At 57.4% G+C, this 15,863-nt stretch overlaps 1 protein-coding gene across 1 annotated transcript in view; it reads right to left on the bottom strand.

The window, feature by feature from the left end:
• Positions 1 to 356: 356 nt before the first annotated feature.
• The window catches only part of PLEKHG4 (pleckstrin homology and RhoGEF domain containing G4), a 138,140-nt gene continuing 122,633 nt past the window's right edge, over positions 357 to 15,863 (bottom strand). The window contains exons 16-24 of the mRNA XM_077831409.1: positions 10,317 to 10,566; positions 7,969 to 8,058; positions 7,216 to 7,440; positions 4,989 to 5,159; positions 4,321 to 4,498; positions 3,050 to 3,166; positions 2,715 to 2,975; positions 941 to 1,140; positions 357 to 398 (exon numbers count right to left, since the gene is read on the bottom strand). Coding sequence (XP_077687535.1) covers positions 357 to 398; positions 941 to 1,140; positions 2,715 to 2,975; positions 3,050 to 3,166; positions 4,321 to 4,498; positions 4,989 to 5,159; positions 7,216 to 7,440; positions 7,969 to 8,058; positions 10,317 to 10,566 — 1,534 coding nt within the window. The remainder of the gene's footprint in view (positions 399 to 940; positions 1,141 to 2,714; positions 2,976 to 3,049; positions 3,167 to 4,320; positions 4,499 to 4,988; positions 5,160 to 7,215; positions 7,441 to 7,968; positions 8,059 to 10,316; positions 10,567 to 15,863) is intronic.

Here is a 15,863-nt window from a genome sequence, read left to right as displayed (position 1 = left end):
AGGGGCTGGGGTGCAGCAGGATGTTGGCAAAGAAGAGACAGGGCAGCGGCTAGATGGCTGGGTCAAAGCCAGCCCAAGGATCCTCCCTGGGCCAATGGCACAGAGACTAGACCCAAGCTAGCGCCCGTATATCCTTGGTAAGGACTCGTTTACACACTGCCTCAGCCAGACCCTGCAACGTGTCTCTAAGCAGCTGGCCCACAATCTCAGGGGTTAGCCAGCAGCCATCATTAACATGGAGCCATGGCTGAGATTCTCCTGGCTCGGCACGGCTGCCAAACCCGGCCAGCACTGACCTCCCCCCAGCAGCTACTTACAGCTCTGCGCCTTGAGGCAGAACACTTGTGCAGAGGGGCTCACACAACTGTCGAGGGGCTCACGGTGACCGGGCCTGCTGTCTGCGGAGAGAAGCCAGCGTTAGGGGACACCATCCCGCTGGGAAGAGTAAAGGGCTGGCAAGTCAGAGGGATGCCAAGGAGACATGGTAACAGAACATTCAAACTCATGAGTGTCCCACCTGGGACTCCTGCATCCCGTCCCCCCCCCAGAGCACACCCAGCCCTTCCCCGGGAAAGGAGCTGTGGGACAGCCCCTCCCAAGCTCCATTATTCTGCAGAGCAGTAGCTGAAATGCGCTTGCCAATGCCCAGGCGTGGCTATGTGCGTGCCGGCATTGAGTACCCTCTGGGAATGGCACAGCAGAGGGAACGGCAGCTCCCTCCTCAGGGCGGTGTCCAGTTGCTTTGTCAGGATCCCACAACACTCGGGGGTCCAGCCTGACTCTCTGGAGGCAACGTGAGCCTTGTCACCCAGCTGTGCAGGAGGAAGTCTCGTGTCCCCGCCGGGGTCACGCAGGTGCAGCAGCGGTCGCTGGGGGGCAGCCTGCAGCCATGCCGCGGCGCTGTGTCGTGCACGTGGGGGCGCCAGCTGCTTTAACTCACCGCAGACCTGTACTGGCGTTTGGCGAAGTTGGGGTTCTCGTCCAGCGGGGAGGCGAGCGTGGCGCTGTGCCGGGAGCCCAGCGGCGTGTACGCCGGCGAGCCCACGTCGTCGCAGAAGCTTTCCTGGGGGACGCTGGAGACACAGCCGCTGTCGGAGCCGCTGCCCGACAGGCACTGGGAGGACTCGGAGCTCTCCGTCGCTGGGAGGAGAGAGGGCAGGAACCACCCGTAAGGGACCACGGATTGGTGACCAAACGACCTGCTCAGGTGCAGCCGCACGAGCTAATCCCGGGCTGCACACCCCAGGCTCCATGGCGCATGTCTGTGCAGCCCGTGGCCACCCCACCCCAGGGCAGGCTGCCCACGGGCCTGGCTAACACTCACAGCACTGGAGAGCCAGCGGGGGGAGCGGGGGTTCAGCATGAGCCGAGCAGGGAGGGGGCCTTTGGAGGGCACAAGTGGGGGGAGCCGGGAGCCCTTGGGTGGTTAAAAGCCCCATGGCACATGCTGCAGCAGTCGTGCTAGACAAGGCGTCCTGGCCTTCTCCCTCCATACATCTCCCCGGCAATGTCAACTGGAGACGAACTGCTTCGCCCTAGACTCTGTGCGCTACGAACGAGTTACTGTGTCCCACCCAGAGCGGCTGCCTTCCGGCCGGGGGCAAGTGCTCCCAGTCTATCCGGGCGAAAGCACTCGGGCTGAAAGGTGCTTGGCAGGGGGAAGCTGTTATGCAGGTGGGCCTTGGATGTGGAAGGGTGGTTTAGTGATAGGACAACAGTGGGGGACTAGAGCCCTGGAGTCAGTTCCTGATCTGGATGAGCCTGAGCAAGCCACTCAGTCTCTCTGTGCCTCAGTTTCCCATCTGTGCAATGGGGATAACGGCCCTGCTCTGCCTCGCTGGGGGCTGTGAGGAGAAATGCGTGTGACGTTATGAGGGTATGGTGATGAAGGCCAGGTAAGATGGATCCATTTCTTCCCTAGGGTGCAGCACGCCCCAGTGCAGACCCCAGGCCTGTCTGAGAGCTCCCCACCACTGACAAAAGGTGGCCTGCTTTAGAGCTGCTTGTTCAGATGATGACCCTGCTAACATGCCAGAGGAGGCTGCAGGTTCCTACTCGGACCCCTCCTGCGGGTATCTCCACTGAGCTGGGCGTGCAAGTCCCAGGGCTGCTGTGCCGGGGGCTCCCCAATATCTGATGGCAGAACAGGGGAGTGTCCCTCTGCCCACTCCCCATGGGCAGCACACAGCTCCACACCCTGGCGTGAGGCGCCGGCGAGCTCTGCAGAGGTGATATGTGGAGCTCTACAGGTTGGGGGGTGGGCACTCCACCAGCTCCTTCAGGAAGGGTGGTAAGAAAAGGGTACCCCACGGACCGAGAGCGCGGGGGAGCCCAGGACCCTGCCTAAAGCTGGCAGAGCCGCGCTTGGGGCCTGGGAAAACAGACACCACGAAGCACTAACCGTCTCATGTCGAATTCACACAGGCAGAGGGCTTGGGGGACAGCATCAGAGCTGGGTCCCATGGGCAGCAGTGCCCATCGTAACCCCTCAGCAAACAGGGGCAGAGGGAGACAGGCCCATGGGAAGGGAACAGGTGAAGCTTGCGTAAGCAGGGCTCTGCGGGGAGCTGGAGGGGAGGAGTTGTCACTGCCCTGCCCAGGGGCCCGGCCTGATGGTGAGGGAGGTGCCCGAGGAAGCTCAGGGCTCTGCGCTGGGGCTGTGCAGGTGGCAGAGGGGCTCCCTGCGTGCCCAGCGGCTGTCCGCTCATACGTACTCAGCGAAGGCTGGCTGCTGGTCTCATGCTCCTGCTCATCTTCCTCGATGCAGGCGCCGGCGTGGAAGGGGCGGCCGGGGGCCAGCACGCCCGGCAGCAGGGCCTGCTCCAGGTACACGTGCAGGTTGAGGGGCCCGAGCAGGGAGGAGGATGAAGGGCTGTAGGCGGAGGGGGCGCCAGCAGAGAGAGGCGTCTGGGCTCTCTTGTAGGGGTTGGAGTGGTCAAACAGAGACACCGCGATGGAGGCCCTCGTCCGAGCTCCTGCCACAAAACAAAGCCGTGAGCGTCAGCCCTGCGCTGGCTCTGGGCGAAGGGGCAATGGGGCTGGCACCTACCTCTGCCCTTCATGATGTAATCGATGGCGCGGTCGTTGATAGCTGCCTCGCTGGGCGTGATGTCGAGAAACGGCTTGTTCCCTACCCCCATGGACACCATCTCCTGCCTGCGGATTTCTGGGGAGACAGCAGCGGAGCATAGAGCGAAGTGCGGCTCTCCCCCGTCTCCAGCACAGAGGAGACTGCACTGATCCCCTGGGACTGGGCCAGGAGCCCTGAGCCCACAAAACCCCCTAGCAGGCTGCTGGAGCCCTGCTAGTGAAGCATCGGGCCCGGCTCCTTTGCCACTCACTGCTCGGGGGATGCTCCGCTGGGAGAGTTGGCAAACAAGCGAGCGAGCCCCACCAGGACTGGCAGCTCAGAGCCTCCAGCTGTGGGAGCTCTGGCCAAGGCCGAGTGCGGGGTCGGGTTCTGGATGGAGGGTCTTCAGCTGCATGCCTGGGGGAGATGGGTGCTGCACTGCAAGCCCCAGCATAGGGGTGCAGGGCTGGTAGCCTGTGTGGCCTCCTGGAAGGGACATTGCCCTAGGACTCAGGAGACCCGAGTTCTCATGTTGGTGTAACAAAAGTGGGAATTTATTGTAATAGTCTTATGTGTGCCTCAGTTTCCCCCATGGTTTGCATTGCTATCAGAGTGGGGGAAAGGATTATGGTTGCTCTTAGGGTAGGCTAAGGAAAACACTAGGAAATTAGGTCAGTACAAACGCATCACTCAAGTTCCATCTCAGCTGGACTTGCTGGGCCGAGCTCACACCAGCTCAGTCTTGGAGGTGGTGCGGACGCGTGTCCTGCCCTGAAGGAAGAGTGGGACGAGGGTGACCAGACAGCAAATGTGAAAAATCGGGATAGGGTGTGGGGTGTAATAGGAGCCTATGTAAGAAAAAGACCCAAAAATCGGAACTGTCCCTATAAAATTGGGAATCTGGTCACCCTAAGCGGGACCCTGAGGGGGTCTGGCGCACGAAGGGGGCTCCTTAAGGAGCACAGACCCTGGGGAGCTGTGACACCTGGTTCGGCCACCGATTTGCTGAGTGACCCTGGGCAAGTCTCTGTCCCTCAGCCTGGACAGCACGGGGAGAGGGACACAGACGTGCGGTACGATCGACAGAGGGAAAGACCTAGGGAGTGTTGTCGTTCCACACCGTATGCGGCAAAGCACCTACACAAATTTCCCAGGAACCAGGTTCCCTGGGCCAGTGTGGAGAGCAGCATCCAGACCCAGGTACCCAAGGAGCCCTCAAGGGATGGAGGTGCCATGGGGATGGGCCGCACCTTTATTGCGGGTGGCCTGCTGCCACAGGATCTTGGCAATGTCCTTGGTCCAGACTTGCTTGGTCTCTGCTGTGCTGGCCTGGAGGACGTACGTATCGCTGGACTTCCGCCGTCGGAACCAGATCTCAAAGCGCAGGCCGCTGTCCCCGGTGTTCTCCGTCAGGCCGATATCTGCCGTCTGGGGAGAGGGAACACGCAATGCTCAGGAGAGCTATGGGGGCACTGGGAAGGGGGGGCCTCGGATCCGTCCTGGATTGCGCCCCCTCAGCCCATGCCATGGACCACGTCCCACTCTCCAGCACACCCCTGGAGAAGCCGAGAGAATTCAGCCCCCTGGCCAGCATGACCTTCATGGTGAAGGCTGATGAGGCCCAGCCCCCTCTCGCCTGGCAGTGCAGCAGCAGAGGAGAGCAGTGCCCTGCCAGCCCTGGCCCAGCAGGGAACACAGGGCCATACGCTTATCGTCTCCCTCTGGAGCCCGTCTGCTACACCGTGAGCTGCCTGGGCAGGGACCATCTCTCCGCCCTCCGTCTGTACAGTGCCTGGCACTGGGGGGTCCTGGCCCAGGTCTGGGCTCCGAGGGGTTCCCGCAATACAGGTGACAGGCAGTAGTAAGAGTGTGCCCAAGAACGCCCCCCAGAGGCTCTACTGTGTGGAGCAAGCCTGACCTTGAACGACCGCTTGTAGATGTACACGTCGAAGCCTCCCTCGATCCTCTTTGGCTTGCTGAAGAGAATCAGGTCCTCAAACAGGAAGACGTGTCTCTGGCACTTCTTGCGGCCCAGCCAGATGGTGAACTCATCCTGCCGCATCAGCTGCCCCTGCTCCTTGAGGTTCACCTGGCCAGAGGGAACGCCAGCCCAGTAAAGCAGAGCCCGCAGCTGAACCAGGTGGGACTGATGCCCAGCCCCACATCACTGCCTGGACCGCAGCAGACGAGCAGCTGCAGAGGGCAGGGCTGTGTGTGGAGAGCAGGGAACCTGACTCTTGAGCAGCCTGGTCCCCGTGTCCCCAGCTGCTGGTGAGACGCTGCAGCCAGATATGGCGAAGGAAGGGAATTTGCGGAGAGGAAGACACAGAGATTGAAAGAGGAACCTTCCTCGCTTCACCCAGGAACCAGGGATCCCAAGAGAGATCCAGTTCACGAGGGGAGACATTCACCCCACAGAGCACAAGATGTAGGCACCACTTGAGCCCTCTAACTAGGATTTAAGTGGGGTATAAGCAATACCAAGGCCTGGCTGGCCCTCTGCTTGGGTGAATGTCCCCCTGCAAGAGTCAGGGCTGCCAGACACATGCATGGCAAGTCTGGAGGTACCAGCCAGGGCCTGTTCTCTTCCTTATCGAGGGGGAATGTGTGAAGAAGTGAGAATATTCTGTAATATTTGTATGACTTCGAGGGCATGCCTCAGTTTCCCTCCGCATGGTGCATTGCTACCCAGCGGGTGTAAAAGGGTTAACACTGCTCCTGGAACAGCACAGGAGGTGTGAGTGTCACCTCACTGTCTGGGAGGGAAAACAGAGTCATTAAAGAACTGGCTCAAACCAACCCAAATCAACACAGGATCCAGTGAGACAAAGAGACGGCCCAAGGTCCGAATGATCAACATCTAAGAGCAGGACACCCCAGCAGGTGGGATTTGGGAACTGAGGTGGAGAACAGGGTGTCAGGTGACTGAAAGAAAGGGGCTTTTTGTGGGGACTCAGGAGTGTGAACTTGGGGAGACAAACAGGTGACGGGAGAGAGTCAGAGATGAGTCCATCACAGGTTGACTGGTCATGATGGTGCTGGCTTAGCCAGGGTGGACCATGGCTTAACTTCTGCCTCTCTGAGCTAAACCCAGTAGGTTCAGATTCTGCAGCCAGGTGACCAGTCGATGGTACTGTGGTTTGGAGAGGTTGCCTGTGTCACTGTGAATACTCACTGAGAGCACTGCGCCCTGACAGGGGACAGCACAGGCCTCCTGCAGGAGTCTGGCTGGGCTGGATTCGGTGCAGGGAGCCACGGAGAGAGACGGGGTCACTGGTGCCGACTGCCCAGTCTCAGAGTCTTTGAGGTCACAGGCCTGCCCCGGTGGAACCGTGTGAGACCTTGGGGCCAGGCCCACTACAGGGGCACCCCCAGGAGACTGGTTACAGGCTGGGGCACAGACCCTGGGACTCTGTTTGCTACTAAGTCACTGGAGAGCGGGGCGGAGCCCAGCAAACCCTGCGAATAGTAATGCTGACCCCCGCTAGCTGGAACCACCCCATGGCACCACAAGCCGTGTCCATCTCTGCACCCAGCACTCCTGCGAGGAAGAGAGGCTGAGCTCAGAGCCAAGCTTTGGGAGGGGAAATCCTGGACAGGTGGTTCTGTGGGTAGCAGTCGGCACCTCTCCCCACCCGGCCAGGGAAGATCAGACAGCTCAGCCTGGGCTACGCTCCACTGGCCAGTGAGCAGGGTCGGCATCACAGGACACAAGCCACCCCTTGCGCTCAGCCAGGAGCTCGATACAGCTCAGGCCTGGTCTACACTAGAAAATGAGGTCGGTGTCACCCTTGAGCGACGCAGTTAAGCCGACCTAAGTCCCCATGTGAAGAGCGCTAGGTTGACGGAAGAATTCTTCCATGGCCCTTGCTGCCGTCACTTGGGGAGGTGGAACGCCTGTGCCAACGGGAGAGTCCCACTTCGCAGCAATGGCTGAACTGATGGAGTCTGTGCCCGCAGCCTCGGGGGCTCAGCACCTCCTCCCAAGGCCATGTCCTCAGCAAGTCCCAGGTGAGCTTTGGGATCCGATCGCCCATTGAGTGTATGGGGCAAGTCCCAGCGCCAGCCGGAGGCTGGGTGTACGTGTGGAGGGCAGATGAACCCGCCGTCCAGGGAGGGAGAGAATGCGCTGCTCCTCTACGTACATCACAATCTCGGATGGCGTCCATGGCTAGCAGGTCGTTGCCGTGCCGAAGCTGGAATTTCACCATCTCCTCTGCTGCTCGGAGGTAGCCCAGCTCCTGCTCCTGGGCCTCGCCGCACTCCTTGATCAGGTCCTTCAGCAGCAGGGCGTATTTACTCATGCGCTGGATGGGTTTCAGCAGGTAGGAGGCAAGATCCATTTTATCCCCCAGTTGCACCTGCTTGAACTGAGACCCCAGAGAAAACTGATCAGCAGAGGGATGGGTGAGCAGCCGCCTGTCCCCAGAAGCTATTCCTGGGGAGTGGCAAGACCTCCGCTGCCCCAAGCCCAAGGGCCTGGGACTAATGGCTCGCTGAGTTTGCCCAACACTCTCCACTGGAGCCTACTGCTCACTAGGGTTCTGTAGGCTATGAGAAGGAACAGAGCAAGCTCGGACGTGCAGAGGAATTAATAAGGAGGAAGCAGTTGTTTGCAGGGCCCCTTTCCAAGGCAGAGTACTCTGCAGAGCAACCACTGAGCAACTCTGCATTCCAGCCCCCTTCCCACTCCGCTCCTCACACTGTGACACCCAGGCAATTGCAGGAGACTGTTCCCTGCACCCAGCAGAGCCCATCTTCCCCAGCCCAGCACAGAGACAGCACCCTGTGTCCTGAACAGGGGCTAGGTTTCTGTAAGCAGACAAGGGAGGGACCCAATCCCAACCCTAGTGGGAACCACAGAGCTCTGATCCGGGCTCGGGGCACAGGGGATTTACCTTAAAGAACGTGTTCCCATGGCTGGCCAGCAGCGAGTCGGATTTGGGTTTGTTTTTGCTGTATAATGCATACATCCCAAACTGATCCTTCTGCAACAGAAACAAACACCCCTGAAGGACACCTTCACACTCCGGAACTGCGGCTGTCCCCCGAGTTAATGCAAGGCCTTGTTGTCAAGTGACCCCGTTTCCTTTACAGAGGATTGCTGCAGAGTCTCCAGACCAACTGCCCCAGGGCCCTGGACTTTAACTGGCTACGCTGGGCCTGTGCACATGGGAACTGGGGAGGAGGACTCTCCTTATGGATTCCTGGGACCTCCCCAGGAGCCATGGGTAACTCCTTCAACTCCATGTCATCATTATGGCAGACAGGGTTGTTTGCTGGTTCCTCCGCAAAATCTTCCTTCTGCCCCTTGCCTAGGAGTCCCTGTGGGCCGTATGGCCTGCAGGCCCTTACAGCGACCGCTGAACAGGGCTGTAAAGAGACACTGCAGCCAGCGTTACAGGCCTGGTGGAGAGAGAAACAGGCTGTCCTGGAACAACTCTGCTTTAGAGACAATGCTCCCAGCACCTCTCCCGCATTGTGCTTCACTATTAAAGAGTCGAGGATCTTTGGACTTACGGTGTATCTACACTGCAATTAAAAACCCACAGCTGGCCTTTGCCAGCTGACTTGGGCTCCCGGGGCCTGGGCTAAGGGGCCGTTTAATTTTAGTTTTGACTTCCGGTCTCGGGCTGCAGCCTGAGCTTTGGGACCCTCCCACCTCGCAGGGTCCTAGAACCCAGGCTCCAGCCCGAGCCTGGAAGTCAATACCGCCATTAAACAGCCCCACAACCTGAGCCCGGAAGCCTGAGTCAGCTGGCACAGGCCAGCCACGGTGTCTAATTGCAGTGTAGACGTACCCTTAGAGACCACCTGCTCCTGCAATTCCTTCCCCATCTGACGTCACAGACGGAGGATAAGCCACGGACTGATGGACTCTAAAGAGCAAAGATCCTCTTGCCCAGGAAATGTCCCTTAACAGCCAGGAAAAATGGGAGAAAAACGCAGCATCTGCTTTTCCCCCGTATCGGCGGAGCTGCCTTGAGCGCAAGCTGCCTGCTGCATGCTGGCTGCCTTCACTCACAAGCCCTGAGGATTTGTTGCCTGGAGGTGGTTTTGCTGGTGAACTGGGAGCAGAACCAGGCCTAGGTCTGAGCAGGAAGGGGCAAACACATCTGCTTCTCCCGTTGCTTGTGCTGGGATGGTGGGTGTGACATCAATAAACCCAGCACAGCCATACTGGAGTTCTCAGCAGAACTGATGAGAGAGTCACATGGCTATGTCCGCATTACGTTCCCCAGGGCTAGATTGTCCTCACTGTGCTCCGGGGCCCTGGCCTCCAAGGGAATCCTGGCTGGTGGAGCAGAGTGACTATGGGTAGCCAGGAGGTGTTCTCTACACTGCCCTCTGGCCCCAGATGAGCTTTCAGGGCAGGCTAGTGCACAAAGCTCGCTATTCCCTCTCATGCTGCCGGAGCCAGGCAACAAGCCTTGGGAAGCCTGTGGTCTGGGGGCCTGAGCCCAGCCATCACCCCCAGTTCAGGCATCCTGGGGAACACCAGGGGCTGTGTGTATGCAGTGACCTTGGCGATGGGGAAGAGATGTTCATTAAACTAACAGAAAATGCTGTGGAGAGAAGTGCTAAAAGGGAAGCGTAAGTAGTGAGCACACAGCAGAGCCTAGAAAATCAGCCCAGGGCAGTTCTAGTTGTTCCCTCGGGTATGGGGTCCCATGCACGGCTCTGCCGGTCCCAGGGCCTTGCCTTTATTGAAGGCACCACAACTCACCTTGCCAAAGCTTCCCCAGACTGCAGCTCCTCCCCACTTCCCAGCCCCTGCACTGGGGCAGCTGTGCCGTGCCTTGGGGACCGAATTGTACTGGGCCTGGCACCTCGGACTTGGCTGCATGCATGTGCGCTGCTCATTCCCTGTATAATCACCAGACCATGCGTCTGCTAGAGAGAGAACCCTGCACACCTGGGAGCAGGCTCTAGCCACTAACTGTGTTAACAAGAGACGACAACTTCCAGAGCAGCAAATCCTTTTCCCACCCCGAGCTCCGCAAGCTCAGCTGGGCTTCGGAGTGTCTTGTAACAGGAACCTGGGTTTTTCCGAATGCATTACTCTGGAGCTCAGTGTCCTGGTCCAACCTGGGCCGGCTCCGGGGCTGACCCCCCAGGGACAGGCTCTGCAGTAACCCCTGGTCTGAGCAGAGGGTTCCAGCAATCAGACTGCTCAGACAATGCCACCTTTCACGGCCCAGCCCAGCGGCGGAGCAGGACAGCCAGATGGACGCAGTTGCCTTACGTGTCTGAGGAAGCCGTGGCTGACGCGCAGCGGGTGGTTGCAGCAGCTCTCCAGTTCCCGCAGGAAGTACTGGCTGTGGAAGTCGTAGAGCTTCTCCAGGTTCCCGAAAATGACACTGCGCTTCCCTCTCAGGTCCTGGGGCAGGTCCAAGCGCTCCATCTCGGGGAAGTAGCTCTCGATGGTGTAACACAGAGACCTCACGTACTCCCGCTCCGTGGTCACCATCTCGTCTATGATGTGCCGCAGTTTGCTGCAGAGGAAGAAAATCTCAGTCGGGAAGGGGAGACTGGCAGGGCTGGCTCCGGGACAGGTTCTTCAGGCACACGGGTGCCTTGGGCTCAGCTCCTCAATCCGGGGCGGCATCAGAATCTCGGCTTTCATTTGACAACATTCTGTTTCCTGCCCTGATAACCGGGAAGGACAGGGTGAAAGTGTGGCTCTCCGAGTACATGCCAGGCTGGTAACTGGCCTACATCAGTGTAAGTGTAACCTGCATAAAGAGGGGCCAAGCAAAGAAACTAACAGAGGGGGTAAGAAAATGCAGGATAATGGACATGCATGTGTGGGTGTTGGAGGGAGTACAGCCATCTAACAGCCTTTCCTGCTACACCCCCATCACCTCTGTGAGAAAGCTACTCCCCACTCCCCTTGCGTACAGGCGGCCTACCTTGCCATGGGCAGCACCATTGGGCTGGCCCAGGACAGATGGCTGTCACAGTGAAGTGACTAGAAAGACAAACGAAAGTCCTCAGGGCCCCAGGGTGCCGGAGGGTGTCACAAGGACCATGGAAAGCTGCTCTTGGGGAGAATGATCCCAAAGGCCCCTCCATGGGAACAGTGCCCCAGAGAACCATGGGGGACAGCAGCCATGGCTTCCTGCTCACAGGCATCACAGCCCCGAGCAGGGCGGGATGGGCCTGTCTACGTGTCCCTCCTGTGACCATCTACAACACTGCTCAAACCTCGGCATCTCTTGGCTAGAAAGATACTAACAATCTGAGGCCTGGGCGTGGGTGCAAATGAAGTGATTAGAGGGCTCTGCCCCAGCCTTGGGGGTTTGGCTTGTGTGCTGCGTAGCCAGCAGGGGGCAGAGGTGTTGGCAGGTCCCTTCTCTGGCAGGTTGGTTTTTAGCTGAGAAGCTTCTGCTATTTGATTTAACTTTCAGTGGGAAATTAACTCCTTCCTGCCTGCTTCACCCTCACCCCTTTCTCTCACAGCAGCACCTGGGTGGGTAGGCAGCAAAAAGCCCAACAGGACCCTGCAACCGATGCCCTCAACAGGGGTCATACTCCCAGCTGGTTCCTCCTTCCAGCCTACATCCCCTCAGCCTTCGCCAGGTTGGTGCTGGGACTGCCGGGCGATGGCAGTGACCATGCTGGGTAGGGGAGAGATGAGGCTGTTGCGTGGCAAGTCAGCACGCAGAGCACTGTTCCAAGGGCACACAGCCATGCCAGTCCATCCACCCAGGCTGAGAGGAGCGTGGGATTTGCCCTGCTGGTCAGACCACTGCTCTTGGCACGGGGGCTCCTGCACAGAGGCCGGGGGACCGGGGACTGCCATCGAGCCCTCCCGCCCAGGCAGCAGGGAAGCTGCTCATCAGCCTCTTCTCTGGGGCTGGGCTTCAGCTGGAGGGTCTGCATGCTGGCAGCTCCATTGGCCTTGTCCTGCAGCTGGGCTGGAGAGAACCTGACAGGAAACTCCTCTACAGACCTCTGCACCACGCCTCTGCCCTGCATGGCCAAACCAGGCCGGTTACGCAGTGCCCAGGGCATCTGTGCCCCTGGAGGAGGGAACGCTTGCCCCCTGCCGACAGTCCCTCTTGCAATCTGGCATGCCTGCTACCTGTATGGTGGCTGGCTCCAGAGGAGGGAAAATTGTAGTGGTCAGGTGGGCTCAGCGGAGGGAGGACCCAGCTGTAATCCCGATTTACTCCACACCAGCCCAGACAAAGTGGAGCTAGCTGTGCGAGCGCTGCATGTCCCTGCTAACCTGGCAGATCTCCTCACAATCACAAGTGAAATGCAACTACATTGGGGCCCCACTGCGTGAGACGGGTAATAGCAACTACTGCCATTAGCAAGGGGTGTGACGTTGCCCGGGTGGTGTAGAGACAGGACCATCACCAGTCATTACTGGTACCCACGGGAGCTGGGGGCCAGCAGGGTGTCTCAGGCACTGACAGGTGGGCACCACCATAGAATCATAGAATCTCAGGGTTGGCAGGGACCTCAGGAGGTCATCTAGTCCAACCCCCTGCTCAGAGCAGGACCAATCCCCAATTTTTGCCCCAGACCCCTAAATGGCCCCCTCAAGGATTGAACTCACAACCCTGGGTTTAGCAAGCCAATGCTCAAACCACTGAGCTATCCCTCCCCACCTGTGAGGAACAGTGGGGTTTCTTCCCCGAGCTCTCAGAAGAGCGGGTGGCTGATACGAAGAAGAGGTCCGGCTGTGGGTTTGAAGGAACAGACATTACCTCTCCCGCTGGACACGTCTTAGTGAAACACCAGACACCTACGCCAGAGAGGACTACGTGGCATCAGTGGCTGGTAGGCAGGATGAGCTGGCAGCAGTTCTTCAGCACGGCCCAGGGCCATGGTGTAGTGGGAAGCCTGGCAGCTGGGAAGGGGCATTCCTAGCAGAACGCTTACAACCGCTGCCCATGCCCATCCCTGGCTGCTGAGAGGGCGAAGGCTCATTCTCCCTCTCTGGCACCCCAGTGCCTCCGGACTTCTCATGGCTCCATCTCCACCCCAACCTAGTGACTGCTGGGTGCTCAGGTGGGTGTGAGACAACGGACTGCGAGAATTTCAGCTAGAGCTTCCACCCCTCCCCCTCACTTTATCCCCTGCACTGTGGCCACCCCTGCAGCATCACCTCCCCCACCTCTCCCTAGCTGCGTGACAGGGAGGGAGACAGAAAGGAGAGACCTGGAGCCCCTTCCCTCTAGCTGGGAGGAGGAGCCGCAGGGCCCAGAGGAGAACAGCAATCCTGTCTGCCAGCTGGGAAGGGCCAAAGTGGCTGCAGGGGTAAGGGCTCTCTTCCCCCCAGCCAGAGGCAGCCACAGTGGGAGCAGGGCATAGCCAGGAACACCCTCCCTTAGCAGGGGGGTGAGCGGCACTGTTGATGGGTGGAGAGGAGTCCCCTCCCCCTGGATTATCAGACCCACAGATGAACACGATTTGTTGGGGAAGAGTCAACATGGTTTTTGTAAGGGAAATCACACCTCACTAATCTATTAGAGTTCTTTGAGAGGTCAACAAACATGTGAACAAGGGTGATTCAGTGGGTATAGTGTACTTGGACTTTCAGAAAGCCTTTGACAAGGTCCCTCACCAAAGGCTCTTAAGCAAAGTAAGCAGTCATGGAACAAGAGGGAAGGCCCTCTCAATGATCAGTAACTGGTTAAAAGACAGGAAACAAAGGGGAGGACTAAATGGTCAGTTTTCAGACAGAAGAGAGGTAAGTAATGGGGCCCCCCAGGGAGCTGTACTGGGACCTGTGCTGTTCAACATATTCATTAAACGATCTGGAAAAGTGGTATACATGGTGAGGCGGCAAAATCTGCAGATAATATAAAATTACTTAAGATAATTAAGTCCAAAGCAGACTGTGAAGAGTTACAAAGGGATCTCACAAAACTGAGTGACTGGTCAATAAAATGGCAGATGAAATTCAGTGTTGATAAATGCAAAGTAATGCACATTGGAAAACATAATCCTAGCTATACTTAAAAAATTATGGGATTTAAATTAGCTGTTCCCACTCAAGAAAGAGATCTTGGAGTCATTGTTGAGCATTCTCTGAAAACATTCACTCAATGTGCAGCGGCAGCCAAAAAAGTGAACAGAATGTTGGGAATCATTAAGAAAGGGACAGATAATAAGACAGAAAATATCCTATTGCCTCTATATAAATCCATGGTACACCCACATCTTGAATACTGCGTTCAGTTCTGGTCGTCCCATTTCAAAAAAGATATATCGGAATTGGAAAAGGTTCAGAAAAGGGCAACAAAAATGATTAGGGGTATGGAACGGCTGCCCTATGAGGAGAGATTAAGAAGACTGGGATTGTTTGTCTTGGAAAAGAGACGACTAAGGGGGGATATGATAGAGGTCTATAAAATCATGACTGGTGTGGAGAAAGTGAATAGGGAAGTGTTATTTACCCCTTCACATAACACAAGAACTAAGGCTCACCCAATGAAATTAACAGGCAGCAGGTTTAAAACAAATATAAGGAAATATTTCTTTACACAACGCATAGTCAACCTGTGGAACTCCTTGTTAGGGGATGTTGTGAAGGCCAAGACAATAACATGGTTCAAAAAAGAACTAGATAAGTTCATGGCAGACAGGTCCATCACTGGCCATTAGCCAAGATGGCCAGGGATGCAACCATATGCTGAGTGTCCCCAGCCTCTGTTTGCCAGAAGCTGGGAGGGGACTACAGGAGATGGATCACTTTTTGATTACCTGTTCTGTTCATTCCCTCTGGGGCATCTGGCATTGGCCACTGTCAGAAGACAGGATACTGGGCTAGCTAGAGCATTGGTCTGGGTCTGACCCAGTATGGCTGGTCTTATGCTCTTACGATGGGAGGCAGAAAGCTCCTGGTAAAGGCGCTCCCCATGCCATGCACAGCTCTGGAGACGTCTGGATTCCACCCCTTGTCAGGCTGGATGAGAACGTCTCCACTGGGCAGCCATTTGCAAGCCCTGCCACTCATTACAGACAGATTCACACCCACTGGGCGCCAGAATGGCTCTCGACACAGTGGAGTGTGCCAGCCGGGGGGATCCTCAGGTGTTCCTTATCAGAAGGTTTCAGCTCCCTTTACATACAGAGGACATCAGCTGGGCCAGAGCACAGCCCCCTGCCTCCAGTACATTCTCCCACGCATGAACACCTGTCAAATCTTCACGCTAGCCTGGGCTAAGGTCAACTTCCTCCTCTGTCCCTTTGCAGAAAGTCTCAGAGCAGAAGTCAAAGCACAGTGATGGGGCTCTTTACCAGCAGCAGCTCCAGCATTGCCTCGCAGAATCAAATAGTCAGTTGTTTGCCTGGCCACAGCCCCAAGGAATTGTTCTGAGCACTCTGCAGGGACTCTGGGATTGCTCCATCTGCTTCCCATGGACATTCCCCCTTCAGCTTCAGCACCCTTTAGGGGAACAGCCTACCAGCCGAGAGCCAGGCAGAACAGGAGGTCTGCCAACTCTGCCAGAGGCAGCTAAGATCCTCCCCTTTGCCCTTGGCTGCTGCAGTAGCAGGACATGCTGCACGTACTTGGCAGGGGTGGCAGTGGGCCAGGGCTCCCTGAACCACTTTGGGGTGACCCAGATCCTGAGCCCCCTCCCTCAAGTGATGGAATACAGCCCTGTGTTCACACCCTACATGCTACTGTAATAATCTCTGTACAAGCCATGCCCTGTGAGGTGTCATTTGAAAACTCATAACTTGCTGATCAGCAATATCGTGGCAAAGTGCATATAACCACATTATATGTAAAGTTATGGACATAAACTGAAATCAGCTGACTGGAGAG

This window comes from Eretmochelys imbricata, chromosome 12 (assembly GCF_965152235.1).
Source record: "Eretmochelys imbricata isolate rEreImb1 chromosome 12, rEreImb1.hap1, whole genome shotgun sequence".
Lineage (NCBI taxonomy): Eukaryota > Metazoa > Chordata > Testudines > Cheloniidae > Eretmochelys > Eretmochelys imbricata.
The sequence above is the reverse complement of the archived record's forward strand: the minus strand, read 5'-3'. Positions and strand labels throughout refer to the sequence as shown.